The sequence below is a fragment of the Vespa velutina genome, chromosome 7 (assembly GCF_912470025.1).
Source record: "Vespa velutina chromosome 7, iVesVel2.1, whole genome shotgun sequence".
NCBI classification, from domain to species: Eukaryota; Metazoa; Arthropoda; class Insecta; order Hymenoptera; family Vespidae; genus Vespa; species Vespa velutina.
In genome coordinates this window covers 4,222,528-4,236,016 of record NC_062194.1, presented here as the reverse complement: position 1 = coordinate 4,236,016, position 13,489 = coordinate 4,222,528, and the positions used below count along the sequence as shown (strand labels likewise).

The 13,489-nt window shown below is 29.8% G+C and overlaps 2 protein-coding genes across 4 annotated transcripts; one reads left to right on the top strand and one right to left on the bottom strand.

Moving 5' to 3' along the window:
• The first annotated feature begins 493 nt into the window (after nucleotides 1-493).
• LOC124950669 (protein abrupt) lies at nucleotides 494-5,472 on the top strand. Of its 3 annotated transcripts, none has more exons than XM_047497669.1 (4): nucleotides 494-627; nucleotides 1,192-1,383; nucleotides 1,492-1,668; nucleotides 3,159-5,472. In XM_047497669.1, the coding sequence occupies exons 2-4, from the start codon at nucleotides 1,201-1,203 to the stop codon at nucleotides 3,822-3,824; spliced, it is 1,026 nt and encodes a 341-aa protein (XP_047353625.1). In that variant the 5' UTR covers nucleotides 494-627; nucleotides 1,192-1,200; the 3' UTR covers nucleotides 3,825-5,472. The 3 variants fall into 3 exon arrangements, with proteins under 3 accessions (XP_047353625.1, XP_047353627.1, XP_047353626.1); XM_047497671.1 differs by lacking the exon at nucleotides 494-627 and adding an exon at nucleotides 664-880; XM_047497670.1 differs by lacking the exon at nucleotides 494-627 and adding an exon at nucleotides 664-972.
• On the bottom strand, nucleotides 4,402-8,634 carry LOC124950664 (actin-interacting protein 1). Its single transcript, XM_047497655.1, has 14 exons — nucleotides 8,220-8,634; nucleotides 7,823-7,923; nucleotides 7,364-7,485; nucleotides 7,182-7,272; nucleotides 6,942-7,089; nucleotides 6,674-6,841; nucleotides 6,399-6,567; nucleotides 6,166-6,294; nucleotides 5,979-6,083; nucleotides 5,534-5,851; nucleotides 5,314-5,433; nucleotides 4,980-5,138; nucleotides 4,757-4,907; nucleotides 4,402-4,648 (listed from the first exon to the last, which is right to left on the bottom strand). The coding sequence occupies exons 2-14, from the start codon at nucleotides 7,836-7,838 to the stop codon at nucleotides 4,539-4,541; spliced, it is 1,806 nt and encodes a 601-aa protein (XP_047353611.1). The 5' UTR covers nucleotides 7,839-7,923; nucleotides 8,220-8,634; the 3' UTR covers nucleotides 4,402-4,538.
• Nucleotides 8,635-13,489: the final 4,855 nt, after the last annotated feature.

Here is a 13,489-nt window from a genome sequence, read left to right as displayed (position 1 = left end):
ATTATAATATTGTTAACAAAGAAAGTTTATATATGAGTCTATTACTATTATTATGAAAATTACAATCGATTAATATTACTTTGAAATTTTTTTTTAATTAAACTTCGCGCTAGATAAAATCGTATAAAATATTTTAACCAATCACATATGTGATAATACTTGATTGGTTGATGTTTCGTTTTCTTTGGTTTGTCATTTTCGTTTGAGCGGTTAATTTCATGAAGTAAATATAAACATTTTTATAAAATTGCATTGCTTTTATAATAAATGTTTATTTAAAAAATGCGTTTCATATGTTTTTGATTGTTACAATTTAACCATTTCTTTTTGAACTCGTTATCTGATCAACAAATTGAGGAAATTATAAGAAATGTATAAATGAAATGATCAAATCATTTTTAAATTCCGTGCGATAGTTTATTATTAAGGAAGGACAAATAGTAATGAACCTAGCGAATCTATTGGTAATGAGAACGTAACTAATAAAATCCTGTCTATTTTATTCTGTATGAGTTGGTACGAGCTTGGTTACCGTAATGCCGATTGCCATATGAAAGCGAAGTTCAACGAAGTGTTGTGCATGCCAAGTGTATTAGTTGATCTTGGAAAAAATACGTTTTTTTAAAGGTAAGCTCGATCGATTAATTATTTTGTCAATGTTCGTTCTTATTTTATTTTCTTTAATAATCGTCGCGCATATCGATTGAAAAATCAATTGAGAAAAAAAAACTATCGTGCCAATATTCGCCGTTTCCTCCAGCCATACCTGAGTACAATAATAGATTTGGCTGGAACCTACAACCTGATTAAATAAATAGTATTGTCTGTCTCTGAGTGCACCGTCTAAGTGGCAGCCAATTATATCTTAATTCGTCGCAAGGTATCGCCTTTGTTATTACAAGTGATACTTTTATTTAAGGTCGCACTATCAAAGATTCATAACCTTATTATTTAGTTTATTATTACGTTTACGTGAGTAATTACGTGGTTGAAATAATAATAATTGAAATTATATTTATTTAAATGAGAATGTGATAATTAAAAGAACGTATTTGTATTATAGAAATGTATATATATATATATATATATATATACATATATGTGTATATATATAGATATATAGATATATAGATATATATATATATAGATTTTTTTTCTATTATTGCATGAATAATATATTTTTTTACATAGCAAAGAAGCATGGAAGGACAACAGTTTTGTTTACGGTGGCATAATTTTCAAAATACTCTATTGAGTTCTTTGCCAAAGTTACTAGATGGTGGGCATTTAACAGATGTTACTTTAAGTGCAGGAGGAAGACACATTCATGCTCATAAAATTATACTTTCTGCTTGTAGTTATTATTTCAAAGAATTATTTAAGGTATGTATAATATAATGCACATTTTGTAAATCTGATCAAATTGTAAACTATTAGATGATATAGGAGCATGTTATACAATTTTCTTTTATTTATGATTAATTTTTGTAGGACTTAAGCTCTTTACAGCATCCAGTCATCATATTACCAGGCATGGAATATGGAAATTTGTGTGCATTAGTTACATTTATGTACAGTGGAGAAGTAAATATTTATCAAGAGCAATTACCTGCACTTTTAGCTATGGCAAATACTTTGCATATTCGTGGCTTAGCTGATATTGGTGGGGTAAGACGATGTTCCTTCATGTTTCAAAATATATATGACAAAGTGTGCAAGTTATTGCTGCTTTATTTGAAACTTTGTTATATAATATATTTATAGTCATATGACAAGTTTGTGTGGTACTTTTGAAGCTTCGTTATATAGAGTGTGATCTATGAGAGATTACATATAAAGAGAAAAAAGAAAAAGATAAAAATTTTATTTCCAATTATGTCTTAAAATCATTTTAATAAATTTCTTGAATTAATAAAGGATTAAATGATTTTTCGATTGATTTCTTATATTATAGAACTGTTGAAAATCACATATGATAAAATGAATTTATACTTTAAATTTAATTATACTACCTTGTGTCTGTAGGCTGCATGTCAGAATGTTAGAAAATTCATATTATAATTATTGTGACATTAATTGTTACAATAAAGTATTATATGTTCTTGCAAGAGTCCCAATAATCAAAAAATTGCCTTTTATCTGTCCTGCAAGATTGCTTCCTCCATCTTGACTTAAAAGCCTAGATAAAAATTTGTGGCAACCAATTGGCTAACTCTCTAGCTCAACCTGGGTTAATGTTTCAACCTGTCTGTGTGTTTCATTACCTTTTATGTCTCTCATGCATTTTTGTTATTCTTTTTTTACATAAAGTAGATTATTAATAAAAAGAAAACAAAATATATTTATTTAAATGTTACGTGTAGAGAAGTATTTGAAAAATATTTTATTAAATAAATTTGTAGTGGAGGAACAAACTTTTGAAAGTATACTTTTATGAATCTATAATGGTATAATATTCTAAAACAAATTGCACTGTCGCTTTTTCCTTTTAATCTCTTTATATTACCCTAGGATCGTGTTGTTTTGTTCAGGTCACTTAAACATTCAATGTCGTTCCTCAAGAAGTACCTCACGGTGGAATTATCTGCTGCATATAATATTCATACGTGCATCAAAGGAACGATAATGAATACAAACGATATCCACGAGATCAAGATCGTTGTGTGTGTTGCAACTAAATGCAAGTGGATGCATCCCATGGAACCTTACCCCATAGAATGAATTTACAGGTATATCTAAAATAGCTTTTTCCATAAATCATCATGTTACTAAACTCTTTTATGGAAATTTATAGCTGTGGTCTAAATGTTTGCTCACTTTGCAGAATAATGCTTTAATATTTGTGATGTCTATAACATTTATTATCTAAAAAGTGTCCTTTCTTATTCTTATTGTGTGATCTGAGAGATATTGCATGGATAAATTTATTAGCAATATTGGGAATTCTCAGCTGTTATTAAAAAAAAAATAAACAAAAATAAAACGAAAAAGTAAAAAAAAAAAAAAAAATAATAAAAAAAGTAAAAAAAGAATTACATAAATGATAGGTATATACAGCATTTAATGATTCTAAAAGTTACAAAGCTTTCTCATTGATATTAATATCAGATATAATTATTGTTAGATTTTCATCATTAGAAAATGTTTACTTATTACAGAAAAATCCAAGGCATGATAATGGCTTATGTGTTCAATCTCCTGTGACGACTCAACCTCAAGAGAAAACATTGATTGAAGAAACGATAAAGAAAGAAACTAAAGACTGCGTGACTGGAACAGAATCAATAGAATCACTATCAATGCCTGAAGTTGCGCCTAATTTAGAAGAAGAATCTTATAACGAACAAGAAAGTATACCATATTGTGTAAAGACGACACCGTACTATTCGATAAATGCAAAATTAAATCAAAGAGAAAAGGTACCTGGTCTTATTAATGCGTCATCCAACAAATACATGGAGAAAGGATATACAGATAATGCAATGGATGAAACTGCTTCAGTATCGGAAGATATGAATACAGTGCGAACAGACGTAAAACCACCTATTTGGGATTCAAACTTCAAATTTCTTGGCTCATCTGCATCTAATAGAACTTCACATATTTATAATAAATCTAGTGTTACATGTCACGTTTGTGGTAAACAATTAAGTAATCAATACAATTTACGAGTGCACATGGAAACTCACAGTAACAGCTCATACAGTTGCACAGCATGCTCACACGTCTCACGGTCACGGGATGCTTTAAGAAAACATATTTCATATAGACATCCAGTAGCTACACCCCAAAAACGTTCACGGTACAACACTTCAAAACAATAGATTGTTATCTCTTCATCAGAGACACCGAATAATATACATTTCCATCTTAGAGGGGAATTATTTGTAAGTATAGACCAATTTGAGAATGTTTTATTAGTAATATTTTAAAAATAAATGATAAATTGTTATCATTTTTGTAGTAGTTATGATCTCTGCTTCAGGTTAATGAAAGACATTAAATGTATAAAATATAAATAATATAGTTTTTCTCTCGTTATATCTGTAATTTTACAGATAAAGTGAAATGTGTTCAGTCTAATACAGATTCCCCCGTTTTTAAATTGTTATTGTTGTCTTGTTACCGTTACCATTTTAATAAAGGAGAACATTATCAATTAATTTTAATGCTTTTTTTTCTTTATGAAATTCAAACTCGTCTAGAAATTGTACAAAGCTTGTAACAAAACGTTTATACGTATGCATATAAGAAAATTGTTGAGATATAATATTTAGATATATTATCCATAATTAATAATAGTTTTAAGAAAAGAAAGTTTTTATATAATACTCATATCTGGATTAAAGAACTTTAACCGAGGATTAATTATCTCATTAGATAGAAATAAATCACATAATATACTCATTTCCCGTGTTGTATATCAAGAATCGTATTTAAAAATAATATACATTATGTTCAAGCTACTAATTAAATAAATAAAATACATCCAAAGCTCAGCTTTTTCAAAAAACTTGTATAATACTTTAAAAAGATATTTAAATTTTTTCTATACGCCATATTTTAGTATTACAGTCCTGACCAACTGATATCAAAGTTTCTTCATCCAACCAAACTAAACGTGTAATTTGACTTTGCGGATGAGCATCTGAAACATAATAAGCTTCTTAATTGCTTTTCTTCAATTTATATGTACATAATCTGTTCATGCTTTAATTGCAGAGAGTTGTTAGACGATCTAATTAAATAGATTTACTTTTTATAATCGTATGCTTGGCTGGATTGGATACGCTCCAAATAATAATTGTAGTGTCTAAACTTCCACTAGCAACCATTTCCGAATCACGTGACCATGCAACACAATTTACTCTTGCATTATGGAAACCCCATTCTCTATTGTGAGCAGGCTATAAAAATAATACAATGGCAAATAATCAAATATTTCGGGTTATAAATAAATCTAATGAAATATAATATACCTTATACTCTGGAACAGCATAAAGGACAACTTTTCGATTTGCGTCACAGGCTACTAAATATTTATTGTCAGGACTGTATGCAACATCAGTAACCGGACCTAAATGTACTACTTCAGTCTTTTGAGTTAATGTTGTTCCTACTAATCCATAAATATAAACCTGTAAATTAGACCAATATAAATTATATAACTTCTGTGTATATTGCATCTATATTATACAAGATTCGGTCATATATTGTGAAGTAACTATTTTTATATTTATACACACACACACACACACACACATATATATATATATATATATACATATATGTACATATACATTTTGAACTAACTTTATTGTCTGATGCCGATCCTATAGCTACGTCCGCGTTATCTTGATTAATTGACACACATGACGGTTCATATTCGGTCGGTGTACTTGAAACTTTTCGACCATCTTGTGTAACTATTACCTAGAAAAAAAAAAAGAAAAAAAAAAGAAAAAAGAAAAATATCGATATTTTTTGATTACTCAAGTATTAAAAATGTAATAAAAAATATTTTCTTAATTACCTGTCGTACAGAAGCGACGATAACCTTATCTTCAAAAATATCTAAGCCTCGTGGTTGAGAATCTAATTTGATAGAATTATCTGAATACGCACACGTTTCTATGTCTACAGACCTTAAAGTATCATCAATGCCAGCAGTGTATAAAATATTGTTGGCAGCTTTCATTCCATTAATTTGATTTCCATGACCGTTTCCTCGTACACGATCATTTTCGCCTGTTTCTGCATTCCAACTAGTTATATAACCATCGTGAGATCCTGTGTAAATTGTTGATCTATCAGGGCTCAGTGTTAGAACAGTAATTGGCTTATTATGACCCTAAAAATATTTATATGTATACACACACATATATATATATATATATATATTTATAACATGAAATAATTTATAAACAATATGATGATATAATATAGAAAGTACTTATTTTATGAAATAGTGTATATACCTTTATTATTCTTATAGGTTTTGAAGGATTATTAACATCCAAATAATTGATAAACCCACTGAGAGAAACAGATAATAAGTGTACACCTTGCCATAAACAACTAACCTGTAAAAAAGAGATTTTATAGAAATGCTCAACCTGTTTTTTGTTTTTCTTTTTATCAAAATTCTCATTAACATGTACAAACTTGTTGATCATCAACCGTAGTTCCCATATTGAATTCACTAATTAAAGATCGAGTTTCTACATCCCATAATCTACACGTTTTATCTCCTGATGCTGTTAATAATTGAGTGCCATCTGGTTTCCAGCTGACCTGAAAATATATAATTTACTTTTTATTTTGTTTTATATATATATATATATGTAATGAATGAATTAGAGTTATAGATGAAAGAAAAAAATGTATATGTTCTGTACCCCGTAAACACCACCTTGATGTGAAGGAGAGCCAACTTCACCGACAAGATCAGATGTTGTTCCATCGTATATAAATACTTTCCCATCAAAGCCTGCAGATGCAAATAAATTTCCACTTGGCGAATAACGTACAGCTTGTACGAAACGAGTGTGTTCCTGTTTCGTCATTCTAAATAAATGAAAATAGTAATAAGTAAACAACAGTATTATGAATCTTTTATATACAAGATATGTTTATGAATTATTTATAGAAGTCATATATAATCTTAGCATACTTAAACTTAAATGGTGGACCCTCAAAAACAGCAATAGTATTATCTTCACTACCAGTAATCAATCTAAATGGTCTTGTCGGTCTGAAGTCACACGAGTTGATTGACTTACTTTGACCAGATATTTCACCCACGGATGTACCAGTTTCTGCCATAAATACATGTCCAAATCTATAAAATGTTATATAAATACATTATAAAAACTACACTGATTTAATTATGGATAAAAATAGTAATATTAAAAATGATATCTAATAATACATGTATTTACCTCTCTCTTCCTTCACCAACAACAATCATGCGTTGACTGTCGGGTGACCAAGCAATGTCTTTGATTGGTCCACCAATTGGATGAAATTCATTTTTTAAAATATGTTCTTTATTCACAGTATCCCAAATACGTACTTTCCCAGACTGATCTATATAATATAAATTGTGTAATATTTATTAAACATTAATTTTTTTTTTTTTATATTGATAATATATGATATACTTTGCAAAATATACTTACCGCCTGATGCTATATAAAAACCACTTGGAGAATATTTGGCAAGGTTTACAGGGCAAGAATGTTCTGTATAAATATCAGCAATTGCTGGATTCTAAAATACAGACAATGGTTATAAAAAGAAAAAAGATTTCTGAAACTTAAAAAAAAGATTGTAAGAAGATTAGAAATAGAAATTCGCTTACATCAATATTTCTAATGATGACACTATTACCATTGGTATATAAGAAATTTTTTCCTTTTGGATCTCCACCTAATACAAGAGGTTGCCCTCTTTGTGTCTTGGGCAATGTAGCAAATATATATTCTGTAATTTATAATTAAAATATAAATTTCTATGTAAATATAAGAAAATATAAAAGATTAAAATATTAATAGAAGGAATAAAAGAAATTTATCTTATAAGTATTTGATAATGATAATTTTTAATTCTAATGGAACATTGTAGATTTTTTTATGAAATTAATTTTGTAAAGTTATTTTTTATATTTTCATTCATAAAACATTTATTATTAATAAAATTTGACGTATATAATGGAAAAGATTAATTAACAAAAAAAAAAAAAAATTTATATATATATATATAAGTATATACATATTTCATTGATGATATATTTATATAATAAAAAAAATTTAACTCTTACTTGTTTCATATGACATTTCTATATCACTTCTATCCTATTCTTCCTGATGTTTTGACCTTTAAATAGCCTTAGACATCGGCTAAACTCGGATCTGTCGTTTTCTATTAATAACAAATCATGTTCAATGACTTTTATCACTTGTTGTATTTTTATTGTTACAAGTAGTAATACACAGGAAAAAAAAGCATACATAATACACCATACACACACGTACATATACAGAGAGAGTAGAGAGTAGAGAGACAGAGAGAGAGAGAGAGAGAGAGAGACACAAGAGAAGATATTTGAAAAAAGACTAGCTTCTATAGATAGAATATTCTTTTCTTTTTTTTTTTTTTTTTTTTTTTCGTATAGATAGTAGTACCTGTTGTGTACTACAAGCACTTTGGACTCTTACCGTTCCGGTACTTGAAACCTTTTGCCGTATCAAATGATATCAGTGATACACAGAAAGATTTCTTTTCCACGCAGATGTCTCTCACAACACGGCAGAAAATTTGTATACCGGGGTAATGTATATTATCTTTAACGTTATAATACAATTTTTAATGTAATATATTTTTTAAACTCGATGGGATATTGTATGTCACAGTGTTTTATTTAAACAGTATGAGGCCGCCGAATTTCCTTGAATATGACAAATCACATATATATCTAGAGAAAACGAGCACGTGCACTCGGCACCACAGTTGGCGACAGATTCCAGCGAACTCGTCGAACACCTCGTCGTCCACCCAACCAGCTTTCCATCGCATCACCACACATACATCTTTATCCTTCCTCACATATATACTTGTTCCCGCCCTTCGCCTTATTTGGACGAAGCGTCAACGCTACCGGTTTCGCCTAAAGTCACCTTTTCATGCAAGCGAATTTTAATTTACGCTATTTACCAATTCGAAAACCGACTTAATCAATGATCCGAAAACCAGTTTGACCAATGATATTATATCTTTATTAGAAATTTATTCGATGAGCGAACGCATAGATATTCTCAATTTAAAAAATATGTATATATATATATATATATACATTTATATATTTTATTTTTATAATTTATCAACTTTGAATTGTTACTAATATTATCAAATATTGTACAGATATTTTATTCGATTTTAAGGTTTGTATGTGTATATATATATATATATACATACATATAAAATAGAATTTTTTTTTTATATTTTTTAATTTTGAACTATTTTATCCAATGTGCAAAATTTTACTGCTTTTGTTTATATTCCAGTAAAATTCTTATAGATGGCGCATCGTGTCCGCGATCAACAGAATTATAAGAATTTTGTAGAAATGAGATATCTATGTGTAAATTAAAATATATATAAAAATATATAATTTATTTTTTATATTTAATTCAAAAGTACACATTTAATATAATCTAATCTATAAGCAGGAAAAAAAAGGAAGATATTAAAATTTGTATAAACAACGAATCAAATTAACAATTAAATTTCTTCCATGACCAATCAGGTTTGAATAAAAATTTCGACGCATTTCTGTCTGAAAATTAATATAATACGTTAAACCAGTGATATTAGTTAGTATAATATTTCTATTCGATTATTGCAACGAATTGATCATCGATGAATCATGGTAAAGTATTATATCTATTTGACGTAAATTTATCTGATAACGATTATAAATGATTACTTCGTATTATTATATACTTAATCTGTTAAACGAAAAGAATAAGAAAAACTTGTCACGAAAATTTTCCTACTTACTCTGATAAAAAAAATAGATAAATCATATTTTTCACTTCAATTAAAAAAAAAAAAAAAAAAAAAAAAAAAAAGGACAAACAAACAAACAAACAAACAAACAAATAAACAAAAAGAAAAAGAAAAGAAAATTATAATATATTTCAATTCTTGATTTTACAATTCAATACATTTTTTTTCCAAAGTTTTTTATTTACATTCAAATAGTTTTATTTTCAAACAAAATAAATTTCATACATTCAGATTTACATCGATCAAAAATCTTTTCCGTTTAATAGGTTAATGATCAATCGACTTCTCGAATACACACATAATTACGTTCTAAGATTTTATTAATCAAATTTGAATTGTACATATTATGATGATTTAAGGCCAACAATGAGTAAAGGCGTAATATTATGAATGATCTTTATGAAGACTCAAGAACCGAGAACACGACTTTCTCAAATTTTTGAAAAAAGTCTCGTTGAAAATGGTGGATTTTTTTTTCGCAAATAGTTTATGCATAAAAATAATGTTTTTTCAAAAATTCCAAAAAGCCATGTCTTCCGTAGAAGAATTGTTGAATTCCGTGTAGAAGATGCGATTAAGTCCCATCATGGACTTTTTTTTCAAAATTTGTTCAAAATTCGGAAAGCACGAATATTCGTACTTAATAGTATGCTGATCGAAGCTTCCAATGTTACGATTATATCCTCCTATATGTAAGCGAGTACTGATCTTTCTTCAATTAGCGTTGAAAATATAAAAGAATTTAAAAATAATTTAATAGAGTAATTTATATAGAAAAATTATAATTTCTTTATTTATTCTTTATATATTCTAACATATTTTCATTTATTATCATATATTCTCAATTATTTTCATTTACTGTTTTTTTTAAGACCTGAATTTCTCGTGGATCAACGATCATCACCGTTACTTTTCTTTGCTTTTATTTTTATTTTTTTTTTTTTTTTTACATATAATAGTAGCAATAATAGTAATATAAAAGAGTTTGAGTTATGGTTAACCTATGGATCTCTTTAGAACTACTAACCTCCACGTGGTGAGACAGATCGGTGAGACTATTGGCGATAAAGCGGAATCTAATAAAATTTCAGTATTATCGAGTGAACGGTTGGTACATATAATAGTTTAAACAATTATTCTAGATTGATTATTCTAATTTCTCTCAGGTGTGGGTCTTTGGGATAGGTCTTGGGTGGGTTTTTTCTTTTTTTTTTTTTTTTCCAAAATCGAGATCGATTTTTATACTCTGGTTTTGTTCGGTTGGAGCAATCTTCTAGATGTCCACCCTTCGTTTTATATTTCTCGTTATAATTCATATTTTGTCCATATCTGTCGTTAGCGTAGCATATTACGAGCGAAAGATGGTGGACAGTCTTAAAAGAAGTGTGATAAGGAGAGAGAGAGAGAGAAAGAGAGAAAGAAAGAGAGAGACGTTACCTTCGACTTACACTTACGTTCGAAAGGATAACAAACGAACCGACAAAGAGCCGGAGGCACGAAGAAACGAGTAAGCTTAGCTTTTCTAGGACGGTTGACAGGTCGTTGAAAATAAATCAATTTATAGTTTTCATTGCTAACTTGCGAGCCATATTACGTGACTCGTTCCACGTGGCTCTTAACGGTGGCAGCTCGTCTCTCTGCCTCTTATGTTTGCACAATAGGGCAAAAGAGAAAGAGAGGCGGTGAAATAATAGCAGGGTCATCCAGCGCGCGAAAAGGATCGCCTAAACGGTTTCGATCCTTTCGCGAAATCCCGCAAAGATTCACTCGCTGATAAAAGATCCTCTTGAGAAGGTTCTGTTAAATATATATGTCTATATATGTGTATATGTGTGTATATGTGTATAGACGTCGAGTTACCTTTGGCAACGTTTTAAGGCCAACATGCGCACTTTAACGTTGATAAAAATAAAAAGAAAAAAAAAAAGAAACAAATTTCATCTTTCACGTATTTCCACTTGAATTGTTCAATATCCAATCGATTCTCGATCCTTCCAAACAGAATCATTTCTCCAAATGGTATACAAGCCTCTCTCTCTCTTTCTCTCACACTCACTCCCTCCCTCCCTCTCTCTTTCTCTCTCTCTCTCTCTCTCTCTCTCTCTCTCTCTCTCTCTCTCTCTCTCTCTCTCTCTCTCTCTCTCTCTCTCTCTCTCTCTCTCTCTCTTTATCAATCTATCTATCTATTTCTCCCTCCCTTTCTCTTACCATAACTTGGAGAGAAAGCGGTTGTTGTTGATATATAGGGGTAGGAAATTTGTATGGCACTCGATACTCGAATTACTCGTGACCGAGCTCGTTCGAACGATGAAGATAAAGTTGGGCGCGCACAGAATGGCGATGCAGCTTGAATCCTAGCGTTTCGTTTCGATCTCATAAAATTGATTGAAAAAAGCGTTTGGCTTCAGACGATCGTGGAGAAGGAAGCCTCGAAGCAATGGCGCAAAGGAAGTAGAAGCATCGTGTATCAAACGTTCTCGTGACGTCTTCTATGTGATCTGGTATAACAGTACCAGTGAAAGTAAATGTAAATTTGTTGCTTTTTCCTATTCCTTTTTTCTTTTTTCTTTTCTTTCTGAAAAAAACTTGGATCATCGCACCGCCATATTGAATTTATAGTTTTCCCATTTAATTATCGCATTGTTTTATATTTCTATGATATGGATTTTAACTTTTAACAATGATAATAATAATAATAATAATAATAATAATAATAATAATAATAATAATAATAATAATATAATTAAGATATTTCAAAGAGTTCCGCGTTTGAATTTATATATATTCTTTCTTTTAATTAATTTCAATGTGAATAGAAAAGCATTTGTAAATATATACCTTGCGTAAGGTCAGTATTCTGATAGAAATTCACGGCGATTCATTAGCGCGGGAATACTTGAGAAAAGGAAAAAAGAAAAAAAGAAGGAGAGAAAAAAAAAAAATAAAAAGACGAGACAATGTGATCAATGTTTTTCCTGGAATGTCCTTCGAATGAACGACGATAAAAAAGCGATCTTTACGATTTATCGAAGAACGCGTTCAGTATCCTTTGTTCGAGAGTATAGTACCTTGTCGTAATATCTGAAGTATTCTCTAAGAACTGGAGGGGTTTGGAGGGGGTGAGTGAGGGTGAGAGTGAGGGTGAGGGGGAGGGAGCGTATTCGTTTCGTTACAGGTTCGTCTACGCTCTCTTGAGTTTCGATCGTGTAGATGATAGAAGAAGACTATGTATATACGTTGTTGGTAACAGATGGTCCAACGAGTACGTGGCTCCTTCCTTCATGCGCATCACTTACGCCCACACTATACGAGAAAAGAAAATCTTTTCTTTCGTCTCGTATGTCTTTGATTCAAGTGTGCATATATAAGCAGTGTATATGTATCTATATACAGGGTGGATCAAAATAATCCGAGTGATCGTTAAAAATTCTTTAATATTTCTTTTAACTCTTCTTGTGTTAATTCTTAGGCAGACCAATTCTTTTCTTATCTTTTTCCTTGTTCCTTTTTTTTTTATTTTTCCTTCTCTCTTTCTCTCTCTCTCTCTCTCTCTCTCTCTCTCTCTTTCTCTCTCTCTCTCTCTCTTTATCTCATGTATTTGAAACTACAATTTCTTGGATAAGAACTTATTTTACAATTTTACAGAGAAAGGATCAATCTGATAGGTCTTGAAAAAAGATTTAATCGATTCTTAAATTAACTTAAAGATATTAACATTGAAATCAAGTTTGGAACTTTTGACCCATCCAGTATGCACTTAGACAAATGTATACTATATCTACATACTTGGATTCTCGAGAACGCGTCGAGGTAATTACGCGGATTATAATGATTTCGCTCGGTACAGGAAAAGCTTGTATTATCAAGAAAGGAAAGTGATCGTTACCGGGCGAAAAAGGTCGTTGAAAAATCCCGAGCC